Here is a 16,460-nt window from a genome sequence, read left to right as displayed (position 1 = left end):
TAAATCATGACAATTTTCGGAAATATTTGAGGCACATTTTAACGATTTTTCAAAAATAGCAGACCTACAAGTTCATAGCGCGCCACTCGGTGGCGCGCTATGAGCTTGTAGATCTGCTATTTTTCAATAGCTAAATTATAACAATGTTTAAAACACCAAAAGGGGTTCCCGCCCCAAAATGGGTTAATGGTTAATGTGGTTAAACGCTAACGTGACATGGATGCGTTCCAGGTATCAATGGATTAAACTTAGTTCTTATGATGGTAGACTAGTTTTATTGAAATGTGCATTATCCAACAAATCCTATACCTGACGGGAATTTGTTAAATTATCCAAGTGTTAAATATTAAGAGCTTCTTTAAGCCCTCATAACAACCTTAAGTCTTCCCCTGAGTATAAACAACAAACCTCAAGAGGTTTGTAAATATGTTTCAGATAAGGGAGATTATTTTTTATCTGACAGCAGTTACGAGCAAAGCTTTGCTCAATCATACTATAATTATGTTCTAGAACAAGGTCTGCATGTCAGCCTGCCTACAAGCAATTTATTTTTCTGGGCAACGCTGAAAATGCTCAAGTGTACTAATAACATAAAGCTTGACGATTATACCCACTTGATTCAATATTTTATCCATAGCCATGCATGCTGCATAAGACCCATCCATGAATATGTCCTGATGTTATGGAATATAATGCAGAAAGTTAAACTGCAGTTTAAGTCCCAACTGTGGCCAGTGATGGTATATCATTCTCACTCCTCTCCAATCACCGTTTCTTTCACTTTGATTAAAAAGAGCATATTGAACAAGAATCAGAAAATAGCTGTCAAAATAATAATGATTAATAGACACTCAGCACCACAATAGGATAAATATATTTTCATTCTGAAATATTTCCTGAATACTGTATGGAAATACTCAATTTTGCAATTTCGAAAGCATTCAGTAAGTCTTGAGTAGCGACACAATATCTACATATAGTTTGAAATCATGAGTTGGATTCCATATGTCGTACTGGCTTGACTGCTGGACAAATACCTACAAACTAAAGTTGTATGCAGTCCACATACTGTAACAAACAAGAAAACTTGATGTGTCTTATAAGATAAGATAAACTTTTACTAATCCCCTGGGGGGATTCTGATGGCATAGCAGCAGCAACAGCAGACTAGTGAAACACACAGGAGCCAAGAGCCAAAACAAACAACTATATTGTGACACTAGACATCTGCACTGGGTCTGTATGAGTTAGCATATCAAGTCTAGAATGAAAATACAGTATATAGTATTATAAAAGTATAAATGTATAGTCTATTAATAGCCAAACAAACAATATAATGTCACTCAATAGTAAAACGTCAGTTACGTCACAAACTGGCCTGGTATGGTCATGTCATAAGACATACCTCACTGTCAAATACCATCCTACAGGGGACAGTAGAGGGAAAGCAGAGAAGAGGCAGGCAGAGAAAGTCCTGGATGGACAGAAGGTCGAGAGTTCTGGAGATCCCCGACTGCCCAAGCATCCACCATACGGTGGATACACCCCCACCATACACCCCTACGGTCCCGGCCTAGGCCATGGGATGAGTGAGTGAGATAATATCACTATAAGTATCACCAATTAATAATGCCATTTCAAAAGAGAATCCTAATAATCCTTTAGAAATGACACAGAGTAGGCCTACAGGCAGGCTCTTGTGCAAGAGCACAACACACATCACTTAGCAGCAGGCAGCAGATGCTGTTTTACATTTCTGTCTAATAAACTGTTCAATCAATTAAACAGTATCAAGTACTGTATGTCATATGTGTGTGTGTGGGAACAGTATATTCACAGTCAAATATACATGAGCCGCCAGTGCCAGTGTGATGGCAATGGAGTGTATTCACAGTCATATGCATACATAGAGTGATGATGCCAATGTGACGGCCTGTGTCCCCAAGACTGACATGGCAGCAGGGCCTGTTCAGCAGTTTGTTCAGCAGCCTGGTGGTCTGGCCGTGGAAGCTGTTACTTAGTATTGCCGTTCGTTTTTGATACAGCATTATTGCCTGTCTAATGGCATCACAGTGTGAACAGGTTGTTGCTGGGGAGGTGTATGTCTTTGATGATCTGGCTCAGCCTACGCACCACTTGTCGTATATGTTTGCTGAGCCTCTGTTGCCTCTTAGTCTTATTATGTTAAGGAAAATGTCTGAGCTACTTCGGAAGCCAATTACTTCTCATACTCTACTTTTAAAACTCTTTAACCAGGTAGAGTATTGAGTGAAGAGACAAAACAGGTCAAAAAACATTGACAAATCAGTTGAGACATTTTCACTTTTTGTGTCTATGTATGAAGTCGACAGGCAGCAATATCAGACAGTGATCCAGGTAAGCTTTTCATTGCAAGTGTGTGTGTGCGCGTGTGCGTGTGTGTGCGTGCGTGCGTGCGTGCGTGCGTGCGTGTTTATATTTGTTATCACCCAGGCGGAAACATAACTGGCCCTTCAGGGATTTTACCGACAACAATGGCTAACGTTGCTTTCAAACAGAACATACGTAAACTCTGTCTTTCTCTCGGTCTTCATCATACTCGGGTATATGTCACACACGTACACTGCTACAAGATAGAAATTGTTCCATGTTGCTGGAACAATGACGTGTATTACGTCATAAGAGTATTAGGTGTAAAGAATCACACAAGTTTATATGTCAGAGTCTCTCACACCACTCCATATAATGCCTTTATGGAGTATAAGACTTTCTCCATCTTCCCCATTTCTATTATAGCTACAGTGCAACACTACATCATCTCCCCCTCTTCACTCATATCAGTTTGATTTGCAACTCCTAGCTAGGAGTCTGATGCTATACCCACAGATGATATAGTAAGGTCCACTGCTGGGGTCTATCGAAAGGTTATGATGACACACACGATCCAGGGGCCAGTTATCTGGCCTAAAGTTACAATAAAGGAACTTAAAAGGGATGATACAAAGTACATACTGTACATCATTTTGCATCTCCACAAAAAAATTGCACATGATGCTGCCGTGATCATCCCACTGTTACTATGCCTGGACTATACACAATTTCCTTCAAATGCATAATTGGGGGGAAACAACTTGATCCCATCACCCAGTCAACATAGCTACCGCTTCCATTTAATGGTGTAGGTGGTATAAACACAGAATTCAGAATAGTGCTCTCTCAGAATAATGTGGGTTAAAACAGAGGGATGAGTAAAATGTACATTAAGTGAAGTGAACCTTGGAGCACATGTTTCTCTCTGTGAAACATGCGTGCGTGCGTGCGTGCGTGCGTGCGTGCGTGCGTGTGTGCATGCGTGCGTCCGTGCGTGCGTGAATGTACAAGCAAGCGATGAGTGAGAGAGAGTTCTTGCTATTACAAAGGGTATACTACTCTTTGGATTGCCGCTGAGCTGAAAAAAAAACTCCATCGCTGTTAGTCTTTAAGCCAACTACAAAAAAAAGATCATAAAAAAGCAGTAGATATGTACATGTACCGGTATGCAAGCATCTGGTTGTGTGTGTGTGTGTGTGTGTGTGTGTGTGTGTGTGTGTGTGTGTGTGTGTGTGTGTGTGTGTGTAGGTTTGTAGGTAGGTGGTTAGGTGGTTCTGTTTAAAGTATAAATCCACGGATGTGTGTACTGTATTATGAATGTACTGTATGCATGTTTGTACTTGAATATCTATTGAATGTGGTACTGTTTTTTTTAATATGTATACTTTTTATGTTTGATTCTATTGATTATTCTATAAGCCTCTAGGCTTCCGAACTTCTCCTGCACAACATGGTTATATGTATTTGTTCTTCTCTTTGTGCGCTAATAAAATAAAATAAAAAACAGAGTGAGAGAAAGAGACAGGGAGAGAAAGGATAGAGAGAGAGAGAGAGAGAGAGAGAGAGATAATCTACAGTAAGAACCACCAACAGCCCACATCCCACTCTCTCTCCCATTTAATGGAGTCACTTGAGACCAAAGCATATGGGATTTCGTGTTCTGGGTTTTTAAGTGTTCAGTAAACTCCCGCTTCCCTCTTGACGACTGCTGTCATATACACACACCCACCCACCTATCACCGTGAATGGAAGGAAATAATTTAGGAGAATATAACTCGGAGCTACGTGCGTCAAAAAAAAATAACAGACAAATTGACCGAGCACACATGTAACAATAAACAGGCAAAGACTTCCTGTATTTGTCACTTTATCTCTGTAGCTTCTCTATCTGGGCAGCTTCTTAAAGCGTTCCTCTTCTACCCCAGATTTGAACAGTTTCTTGCAGTACTGACATTTTTACCATTGAGCTAACAGAGCCTGCTTGCTCACTCAGGGTATAAATTGAATATTGACCATCAGGTCAAAATGTCAGATCCTAGGTGAGATACAGTATGACCTTTGACACAGTCTAAATGTCTCATGTACAAAAGCAGGGAGACAAATTACAACCACCTCAATTGTATAAGTTATATTGCATTACCATAAAGAATGGACAAAACTACATGTATTAATTAAAAAAGGCACATAGTGCCTCTTTAACAGTGATGAAACACATCTCGACTCAGTTGTGTGTCCGCAGCCACAGCGCCGTACTGAAAGCGTGGCAAGACATTCGGGTGAGCCTTTGACCTTCTGCTAAGATGTGTGTAGCATGGATGGATGTGCTGATGAGGGGGGCTGATGTTAATTGCAGGATCCTGGGAGCCTGTCACACAAGGAGATCTCCTCCATGCTTCTAAGTTATGCCGCAACCTGATTTACGATGCCTGCGCTGCCCAACGCATTCCCCCAGCGCCACAGGGTTTTCCTGCTGAATAACCAAATTGACAGGCCTCGTTTGTTTGGTTTCCCGCATAACAAAAGGCGGTGCCACGCGCGGACCTGCAACGCATGGGTCATAATGGCTGGGGAGAAGGCTATTGAACCGAGCTGAATGGGGTCATCTGTCAGCGGAGAGACAGAGAGAGAGAAAGATGGCTGGTATTTGGAGACCTTTGGGAAGTCAAATGGCATAGAACAGGTGGGACAGGAGTTAATTGTGTCTGTATTGAAATGTCACTGCTTAGTGCTGCACACACAGACTGGGAGGCACGAGGTCACCACTAATAGTTTGTGACCCGTCTGTTGGGAAATATTGGACTGCTTGTGAAAATAAATAAAAGGGCCATTAAAAGAGATCATTAAAGAGATAGGTGCTTCCATCCAGCCGACGTAGTGGCTGGTTCCACATTTCAATGAAGCCTGGATTAAATACCGGTAATTATACCTCTTAGTCCTGACCTAGTGAAATGATGCATATTGTCACAATCAGAGAATTATTACATAATCGTCTAATAGCAATTATTTGAGATAATCACAATTATGTTGGCGTGATAGTCATAATCATTTCCGTGTTGAAAAGTGTTCATACAGTACATACAAAAGCAGAAATAGCTGATCTTTACAACAAGCTTGTAGATTTCTGGTATTTTTACCTTTTTTTTATAAATAAATAGCAGTAATCTCTTTGTATATAATTCATATTTATTTGATGTATCAAATATGTTAACCCATTCACAGGACTAAGGCCAATTCTAAAAACGCCTTCTAAATCCTGACCTAGTTTTTCTGAAAAGCTTCAAATATTTATTCAGAAATTACTAAAATGGATGTGGATGTTTAAGGGAAGGATGAACTTTCCATTAGGTTATAATGTGTTGTGTTGAGTAGTGTCAACCTTAAAGCCCCAAACCACACCAATGAGTCGCCATACAACTCCTCGCAACCAAACGGTTTGCGAGGAGTTGGATGGCGACCCATTGGTGTGGTTTGGGCCATTTAATTGAACCAGTTGAATCACTGGGGTCAACATTCTACAGACATATCACACCGCTGGGACGAACGCTAAAACCGTCTCATCCCGTCTCGACCTTAGAGTATATATTAATAGAAACGGCACCCGGAGGAAACCCTGAGACGAAATGGACATAGTGGCCAAATTTGGTATTGCAGCTTGGGGCCAAAGCTGGTCCGTTGACTATCATTGCGCACGTTCATGATGACAGGTGAACGCTGTTTCATACATGAACACGTGCAATGATAGTCAACGGCCAGCGCGTTCACGATTTGGCCCAATCCATCCCAGAATGCACTCTGTTCCAACCCGGAAAGGAGGAGTGAAACCACCTCATGCGCTTTTGAGCAACTTAATGCAAGTGGATGGGAGGAGAAATCCGGTGCCGTCTCAATTAATATATACTCTAAGGTCTCGAACTTGGTGTGGTTTGGGCTTAACAAACGTGTACTCTCCTTTGAGGATTCCTGAACTGAATTAGAACTGTGCTGTTCAACTAAACATTCGTCTCAAGAGAAGAAAGAGCTATTCTATTCTGAAAATCAATCACATACACACACACACACACACACACACACACACACCCCCACACCCACACACACACCCCCACACCCACACACACACACACACACACACACACACACACACACACACACTCTAAAGCCTTTGATGCATGTGACTTAGAACCTGTGTCCTCAGCTCTCTCTTTAATCGTCCCTCTGTGCTATGGGTGTTCCTCTCATTGTGTGGTGACAATACATTACAGCTGGCGATTAGCACAGGGGACGGGTTTGTAAGAGTACTGATACCACCTCTTCACCTCAACGCCTTGCTTCTCTCTTTTCCCCTTTCATTCCCTGATTCCCATCTTTCTACATAGGTACCAACAATAATGAACCCCTGACATGTCACCTTGCTGCATGGTGTAATGTGTTTTTCTTTCCTTTTTGTCTGGATCAGTGGAGCTGGTCCAAGAGATGCACTTGTGTTGTCTTTGACCGAGTCAGTCACTGAGTGATGGCATTACAGCATTGGTCGGCCGGTTGGCCTGACAATGGACTAGCGGGCCAATACAGAGAAATCATCCCACCAGGCTATGGGATGTACCTGAACCTGCCTTAAGCACATGTATTGTAAATAGAATATAGGTAAGCAAAGCAACTCTTTTTTTTTGTAGAATATAGGTACGCAAAGCAACTCTATTCCAATGTGAAATTAGACCGGGTCATGGCATACTATTAATCAGTAATGGCTAGCCGGATCAATTTCCCATAATTTTTATATTTTATTACATTGTACACAGTTTACCATACCGTATACAGTACACAGGCATCCATAACTTATGACAGTGAGGCACAAATACGTTCACATAGCAACAGCTAAAATTGTTGACCTCTTTTGAACAAATGCCCCTCCCTGATACCCTCAGCTGCCGAAACCCTCATTCATGCCTTCATCTCATCCCGACTGGACTACTGCAACAGCATCCTCTATGGCACCACTTCAAAAACCCTCAACAAACTACAATACGTCCAAAACTCAGCCGCCCGCTTGCTCACCTCCACCCACTCCAGAGACCATATCGCTCCAGTCCTCCGTGACCTCCACTGGCTCCCCATCAAACACAGAATTGAATTCAAAGTACTTCTCACCACCTACAAGTCACTGCACAACCTGGCTCCCCCCTACCTCTCCGCCCTCCTCGAGCCACACGCACCATCCCGCTCCCTCAGGTCCAGCGATGCCGGCCTCCTTGTGATCCCCAAGAAGATCAGGCTCAAAACCTGGGGCGACAGGGCCTTCTCCGTGGCCGCCCCTACCCTGTGGATATGCCCTCCCCAAACACATCCGAGATGCCCCCTCACTCCCCACCTTCAAAACCGCACTGAAAACCCACTTGTTCAAATTAGCATTCCCTAGCTGATGTGTTTTTAACTTGTTACATGTAATGTTTTATTGGTTTTATTCTTATTTTACTTATTTTTCTAATAAAGTTGTCTTTTTCTCTTGCTCCACCCCCCCCCCCCCCCCCCCCCACAAATGTAAAGCGTCTTTGGGTATTAGAAAAGCGCCATATAAGTCCCAGATATTATTATTATTATTAACGTTGCACTTCAGAATGCCAACAGAGATTGCACAGAAACTATTATAATACAGATAGGAATCATCCAAGTGCGTACATGTCTTATTAATAATTTGAAGAAATGTAAATCCATAAGGTCAAAATGCAAATGTGTCTGGGCATGGAAATCAATCTTATTAATGTAACTACTTATTCAGGCTGTTCTATAGCAAATTAAGGTATGCACAGTATGTACAGTACTGTATGACAGAGAGGCAGACAGACAGACTTTTAACCACTTTAACCAATATTTTAAACTTAAAAAATCTGGATAGACGTTCATTTTTTAAGCTTAGATATTATAATGGCCGGCGGATAATGTCAAAATGACATTTATTTTTATATATATATTTTTTTGATTTTCCATTGTGTATTTGGCAGATTTCCACAAGTGGCTGCATCTGTCACATGGTGGCTGGACTGCGACGCTACCGTGCCCAGTGGAATTCACGCCTCAGGGGATGTTTTCATGGATCTTATGGTGGGGCAAGTTGTCAATTCGGGTGGGCCTGCTGATTGTTTTGAAACGCTGAGGAAGGCCGACGTGCCAAAACACGTCTGTTTCTCTAGATAGACCGCTGCTGTGTGTGTTCATTGTAAATAAATAAGTTCATGAATCCTCATTAGAAACTACTCAAGAGAGTGTGGATATTACTTTTTCTATGTATGGTCAAGAATCTGCATGAGACTAACGTCGCCTCACCAGGCTTTCCACCTCGGAGGAAAGCCTGGTCTCTGTTCCAAAAGTGCCGTATGATCCGGTCGGGAGCAGATGATCGTTACGTCATGTTTAGGGATGTCCCGATACCATTTTTTCGTTTCCGATCCGATTCCGATCCAACAATTTCTGTGTTAGCCGATACCGATACCAGTGCTTTTTTTTTTAAAGTGTAAAGTACATGTACTCATGTTGGTTGCGTTATCACGTAGAACAACGTGAAGTTTAGCCCTGGTGATGTTCCACTTTGCACACACACACACACACACACACACACACACACACACACACACACACACACACACACACACACACACACACACACACACACACACACACACACACACACACACACACACACACACACACACACACACACACACACACACACACACACACACACACACACACACACACACACACACACACATCTTCTCTTTATTTTAACCAACCAAGACAACCCTTTGCACTACATTATACAGTACCTTTCTACAAGACAGAGGGAACTGTTAATTGTGTACCGTCACTTTAAATGCGTAATGTATACATCATCGTACGGCGGTGTCACGCATCAAAAATAGCCAGTCTACAAGCTCACACCGCGTCTGGTTGCACTGCGTTGTGAGCTTGTAGCTCTGCCTTTTCAGCAACGATAGATTGAGAAATTGCATGCACTGATGCACATTGGAATACGTCACGTATTATGTGAGACTATTCAATCGATCTGCGGGAGATATTATAACTACGCTTCCTCCCCGCAAATATATATCATATGCGGGGAGGAAGCGTCAGTGAATCCTCGCTATGAGTCTGGCCGCGCCAGGCTAGCAGCTGGCGGCTCCCGTGTTGTTTCGACTCGGTGCAGACATGATGCAAAGGTATCGCATTTGGGTTTAATACAATGAATGCATTATTGACAGATGCCTATGCATTGTCGAAATGTTCCCTTTCGTGCATGTAGCCTACTTATTAAGTTAACTGTGCTACTTGTCCAGTCTAACTTCGAAGAGAGGGGGAGAAAGAAAAACAACAAAAGATAGTCTACTTGGCAGCCCTTGTGCATGCAAATTTATGTTAGTCGCAAACTACAGCAAGCCGCCTTTGTTTTAAATTGTCCCCCATTCGCACGTCAGCAAAGCCGTTCACACCTACGGCTGGAGATGCGCGTTTTCAATACCGGCGGCCCCGTCTCACCGTGCTGCGCGCATCACGTGATTAAATAAAATGTGGTATCGGATTGGTGCGGGGCGTACTTGCCGATTCCGATATGACCAAATAAGGGCATATCGGAGAGCATTCCGATACAAGTATCGGTATCGGGACATGACTACAACATGACGTTGTAGTATTGTTTTGTAGTCATCAGGCAGGAACAATCAAACAGAACTACAAAACAATACTACAACAAGTATCGATATCATCCGCTCCCGACCGGTTCATGAACCCGAAATGGAATGGTGCCCAGACTAGCATGAGACTAGTCCTCAAGACTCCCCCTGAGTAGAGCGCGCCTTATCCTAACGTGTTTTGATCCGGTGGGAAATTTTGTCCGCTCTCCTCTCTCCTCCAAGCCCTCCCATAGATCAGTCGTGGTTCCGATATTTATCTGTGGAACCGTGTCAAATAAAATATAATGCCTACAATTCCAAGTGCTTGTTAGGGGGGGGGGGGGGGGGGGGGGGGGGGTCACGCGCCGCAACCTGAAAAGTTTAGGAACCCACAACCTTTCAATAGATCCACCCCATTGACTTGAGAGACAGTAATTGAGTACAGTAGACAGAATACAGGACAACCTAGATTGGGCCTTTTATCTGCCACAATAGGCCTGTGCATTTTGGAATGACCTGCCTGAGAAGATCAGGCTAGCAAAGTCAGTGTATACACTTTTATAGAGGGTCTGTTTTTGTGTTCTTATATTTTCACTCTTTTATTGTTTCTCTCATCCTTCTGTGCCCTTTTATTATGTGTCTTGTGTTGTAATTTGACAACTATTAAAGGTCATTGAGTTATTGTGAACAGAGTGAAATACAACACATGGATACTGCACATGTAAAAGAAAATAGACAGCCTTAGTTCAGACAGCCTTAGTTTTGCAATCAATGGGGGCAGAGGCATTTGTGCTGGTTCTGGACAGCGGTGTATCCGACGGACTCGACACCGGGCACTGCACTCCCTGTGGTGGTGTGGAACACGTGTGTCGAATTTGAAGTCGGTGGGGCGAACGGTTCTCGCCTTATGTGGATTACAGACGTACACAAAGACTTGGTGCATTTATAGATGGACAATGTTTTTGCATAGGACGGGAGTCATTGAAAGATTGTGCTCGTGTTAATATAATATCATCACACATGTGTGTCACAAAATGAAGAGTTATTGTTATTGCAAAAACAGATGAATGGATTCACTCAAACAAACCAACTGGTTGATGACACAGCCTAAGCACTGGCTGTACTGTTGGGAATAATAGCGGCCAAAGCCAAGCATGGACATCTAGGTTGTGCCATCTGGGGCCTTGGCACTAGCAATGCTCATGCATGGACAAGCAGAAAGGACCACTGTCGCTCCCACAGTATCTCTTATATTTCACATTTTTTATTCTCCAGTTTAAATTCTTCCAATTTACATGCTTTCCATTTAGAATCACACAGATATTATCGATGATCGAATATTTAACAAACTAATCCCATGTTGGCAGACGATCAGCGATCCCATACTGTTATGTGGGAAAATCTAAATACAAGCGAGTTGCAAGAACAACGGTGAGAATGGCCGCCAACAAACCTACGTGCTCTGCTTTAAAAACCAGTGGTATATATTTCTCTTTTTTTTTAAAACCTCTACACCAAATCACTTCGCAGGAAATAGCGGACATACAAGCTCACAAAACGCGTCGCAACACGTTGGCTATTCTCACTGAATGTTTTTCCCAGCATAGGGACGCACTCGTCGGGAGTGGGAGCCTGCTGCGCCCGCGGGACACAACGTAAATGTTGCGGGCGCGGGCGGTATTTAAATATCTGTGGGAGGGAACAGGCGTTCAAGATAAAACCAGCGGGTGCCGCAAAATCCCGCATCCACCTGCAATTAACCAGAAATTAAATGAAATGAAATGATTACTATATTTACCCAGGGTATCTGGGCTAAGCTCAAGAACTTGTTTCCAGCCAGGCCCTGCTCATAGAACATTTCATCGTAGTGGTTCAATGCCTTGTTCAAGGGCACTTCAGCGGTGGTAATTTTAACGTGTCGGACCGCTGATTCGAACTGGCGATCTTCCGGTATCAAGACCGCTCCGCAGTCCGTTCGGCCACCGCTGCCACACAGATACAGAGCTTATACACTTAGCAAGATATGAATGTGTCTGAGGAGAACGAAATGTCCCCTACTGTGCTGGACAACGCACCGTAGGTACGCCTATGAGGAGTCTTACTCTCTCTCCAAGAGACATCTTCAGGCACGCTCCCAACAAGTGTGCATGACTCATGAGCGCACCCCGCAGGCACGGAGGAGGAATTTGTTTTCTCCGCGACGGACATAATCTGTTCTGAACCCCTTTTTGCTTTTCCCTGTGTGCGTCACTCTCAGCAATAATAACGTTCTTATCTTTCCATTCTCTTGTATTGTTTCTCTCACTATTTTTTCTTGTGTCTCCAGTCGCAATATAAACACTTTCCCTCTATCTTTGACTGTGAGCAACTCCTCACACAAATAAACAACCCCTCTCTCGTGCACGCCTGCTCAATCTCAGCAACTGTTTGGGTTAAATGTAATGTTTTTCGATCTCAATGGAAATATTGCTGGTTTAGCGGGACAAAAGGATACAATTGCGGGATGGTGCGGGACTAAATGGGACGTGCGGTCACTGCGGGCGGTGAAAAATGAAATCATCGCGGGAGTGGGCGGGAGTGGGATTAATAAAACCACGCACGCAGGTAACTGGTTAAGGATCGACTTGTGAGTATACAACTAACCTCTCTTATCGAAATTATGCTTCAGCCCATCCTCCTTGCACAGGGTATCCGTGTGCACTCCGTGGAAATGGGGTCCCTGCCCGTGGACGACGCCGCTCCCAAAGTCGTCCTTGGACTTCCCGTCGCTCAGCTGGTTGTGGAGCTGGTTCGGCGTGGAGTTCTGCGTGTGTCCCGCCGAGTCGTCCTCGTCGCCGTCGTAGTCGTCCAGGATGGGCGTCTCGCGGATCGGCATGCCGATGACCGAGCCGCCGTGCTGATGCGTGCCCCGAGACGTGCCCCGGAAGCTGTCGCGGCCCTGCGGCCCCAGCAGGACCGAGGGGATGTAGTGGATCTCGTGGGTGGCCTCGGTGCTGGCACTCTTCTGGGGGACGCGCCGGCGCTTACACCAGCGGTGTCGGGTGTACAGGACCAGGGTGAAGAGGAGGATTAGCAGCAACAGAGCGATGAGGCCGCCCTGGAGGAGAGCAGAGCAAGAGAGAGGAAAGAGAAAAGGGGGTGAAAAAAGAAAAGGTGTGAGAGAAAGACATATTGCTACACCTTTGGTATTTACACCTCAAAGGTTAAAGGAGCTAATAGACTAGAGGACAAAGCTGGCTGGCAAGAAACACACATCCAGGAGTTCTTTTTTGAAAAGAGAGGAAATGGAATGACGGTGCCCCGGCGGCAATGATGACAAAATGTCAAGATTTTCAGTAGGAATGACACATGCACACACAACGTGCAATAGTCTTTCTCTCTCTCTCTCTCTCTCCATCTCGTGGGCACGCACGCACGCACGCACGCACGCACGCACGCACGCACGCACGCACGATTACTGTCTGGTGAGTATAAGAGAGTATAAGCATTAAAATTAATAGCAGGATGATACCCAGCATGTATTGCATGACGAGTGGAGCCAAAACAATGCCCTAACTCGGTTACTAACACCACACCCCATAATCTTTACCCTAACTTTAACCGCACAAAACCCCACCTAAATGTAACCATGTCTAAAGTACTGCCCAGCTGTCTCCAGCCGTTTGCTGGATGCATCATGAGCATTGCCCTGCAAACAGATCCATTCTAGCACCCGATCAGAAGCTTTGCAGTGTCCCTTTCCACTGCCGTGGGCTTTCACACGTTAATGTGACAGGGTTATTTGTCTTTCTTCTCCTATCTCTCACAAGTCCTGGCTCTGCTCCAATAATTCTCACACCGCCGCATGGTTTGTTCCATCCGACGACATCATAGGCACTTCAAAGACCCCTGGACACATGCAGGCTGTGACTGGATTATACACTTAAATCCATGTGCAAAAAATATGCAATGAGAGGGAGGATATGTAATATTCTGTTGATTTTCCACGGGTGACTCACGTGGCGGCCATTTTTTTCTTTTTTAACAAATCTTTATTTAAGAAACTATATTTAAAATCCAGTATTTTTTTTTTCAAGACGATACAAATCATGTCTGTCGATTTCAATACATAGAACACCACAAACCTAAAAGGCACATAAACCCCCCCCCCCAAAAAAAAACCCTAAAAGAATATACTGGATATTAATGTATAAATGTATTCATGTATAATTTATGTGAGAGAGAGAACCTAGAAGATTATTAATCTTGTGTGTATCCCTGCACCAATCCTGTATATCTGCACCATATTGATCTCGGTACCTACCTAGACCCACTGTACATACTACAGTAGGTGTGTGTGTGTGTGTGTGTGTGTGTGAGTGTGTGTGTGTGTGTGTGTGTGTGTGAGTGTGTGTGTCTGTCAACCTGAAGATCTATTGGCAACATCAGACAGAAATGGCAACGTCACCAGTTTTAAAGTAAACTATATAAGCATCTGTTCTCTTTTAAAACCATGTGCATGCATGCACGCACACACACACACACACACACACACACACACACACACACACACACACACACACACACACACACACACACACACACACACACACACACACACACACACACACACACACACACACACACACACACACACACACACACACACACACACAGCATATACTGTACACACTGTTAAGCATGCACACACACACACACGCGCACACACACACACCTGCAGCATATACTGTACACACTGTTAAGCATGCACACACACACACACACACACACACACACGTGTGCGCACACACGCACACAATCACTCACTCATACACGCAAACTAAGTCACTCTTGGCAGTATGATAAATAAAAGCCACAGGGGGTCATTCATCACAACATTTAAAATTCCATCTTCATGAGGAAAAACAAACCCCTTTCAAATTATAACTCATGCACTGCTGGGTGTCCATAAATCACACGGCACGGAGACGCGAGCCAGCCCAGGAGGACTAGTAGTATGGTCAAAGTTGTTCATTAATCTACTCCATGGCAGCTTTTGAGAACCACTCCCACGACACCTAGCTTTATTTATGCTCAACTTTTAAATATGGATACGACGTCCATGAAAAGCCCAAAAGTAGCAACTAGGCTACGGCAATTTGAATGTATAGCGGATCTACAAGTTCACAACGTGTCGCATGTAGATTTACTATTACAAAAATAATAATAAAGTTAAATTAAAAAAATAAAATAAAGTAAATTTTTAATATTTTTACGATACAAATCTTGTATCGTGTGGGGGATCCGTACAAATTCATATTCTATTCATTTGTGGGGGTCCTTGCCATGAAAGTGTTTAAGAACCACTGGTTAAACAACATTAGGAAACAAGCCCAAAAACTATACACTTATAAACAAGCCCCCCCGCCATCAAAAACATTATAAATAATGTTATCCAGAACTACCAATATTTAAAAGCAACTTAGAAAGAAAAACAAATAGAAAAACAAGCCCAAAGTCGCTTATAACAAGCAGACGCGGCGACACTGCTCACAAATATGGAGGAAATGGAGCAGTACCGACAGAAATCATGGAGGCAGTGTAGCTCCCATGATCGCCTGAAGTACTTCTACTTCAAGCGAGACATCCACCCCATTGGTGACAATTTGCCCAAAATAGGGACACCCGGGTTAATGTGGCTAATGGCCTCACAGGCCATTAGCCACACAATAGCTCTGCCCACCCCAACCCAATGCTGCCTCTGGGTTTTTAAAGGGTACATTATTACGACCTCATTGACTGTTGTCTGTTGCCATGTTTGTTGTCCAAAAATGTTTCTGATCTGCCCTCTAGTGCAGTGGTACTCAGCCAGTGGTCCGGGGACCACCAGAGGGTCCAAGAGGGGGTTCCAGGTGGTCCCCAGCTAAATGGAGAGTTGGTAACCAAATGGACCCTTGGTAGATCTCTAACTTTTGAGTGTAAAGTGAAAGAAGAGACCCTTGTTTAACCCATTTTGGGCAGGAACCCCTTTTGGTGTTTTAAACATTATATATAATTTAGCTATTGAAAAATAGCAGATCTACAAGCTCATAGCGCGCCACCGAGTGGCGCGCTACGAGCTTGTAGGTCTGCTATTTTTGAAAAATCGTAAAAATGTGGCGCAAATCTTTGAATATATATTCTTTCAAAGTGAATGTTTTTAACTCGGGTCTAAATGGGTTAAGAGTTAAACATCTGCCTTACCTAATTTAAAAGATGGTACCACATCAATACAGCATGGAATTGTGGACAAAATCTTAGTTTTGGGTCCGAGAGGCTAAATCTCATTAAACGGTGGTCCGTGGCTCAAATGCTGAATAAATAATGGACCTTGATATTAAAAGGGTTGAAAACCACTGCTCTAGTGGATGCATTGCTTTCATTTAGGGATGTCCAATATTATCGGCCTCCCGATATTATCGGCCGATAAAG

At 43.7% G+C, this 16,460-nt stretch overlaps 1 protein-coding gene across 2 annotated transcripts in view; it reads right to left on the bottom strand.

Moving 5' to 3' along the window:
* The window catches only part of astn2 (astrotactin 2), a 530,329-nt gene that overhangs the window by 376,565 nt on the left and 137,304 nt on the right, over nt 1–16,460 (bottom strand). For both annotated transcript variants that reach the window (XM_079524726.1, XM_079524727.1), the window contains exon 3: nt 12,654–13,107. In XM_079524726.1, the coding sequence (XP_079380852.1) occupies nt 12,654–13,107 (454 nt within the window). The remainder of the gene's footprint in view (nt 1–12,653; nt 13,108–16,460) is intronic.

This window comes from Electrona antarctica (assembly GCF_951216825.1).
Source record: "Electrona antarctica genome assembly, chromosome: 16".
Taxonomy (NCBI): domain Eukaryota; kingdom Metazoa; phylum Chordata; class Actinopteri; order Myctophiformes; family Myctophidae; genus Electrona; species Electrona antarctica.
The sequence above is the reverse complement of the archived record's forward strand: the minus strand, read 5'-3'. Positions and strand labels throughout refer to the sequence as shown.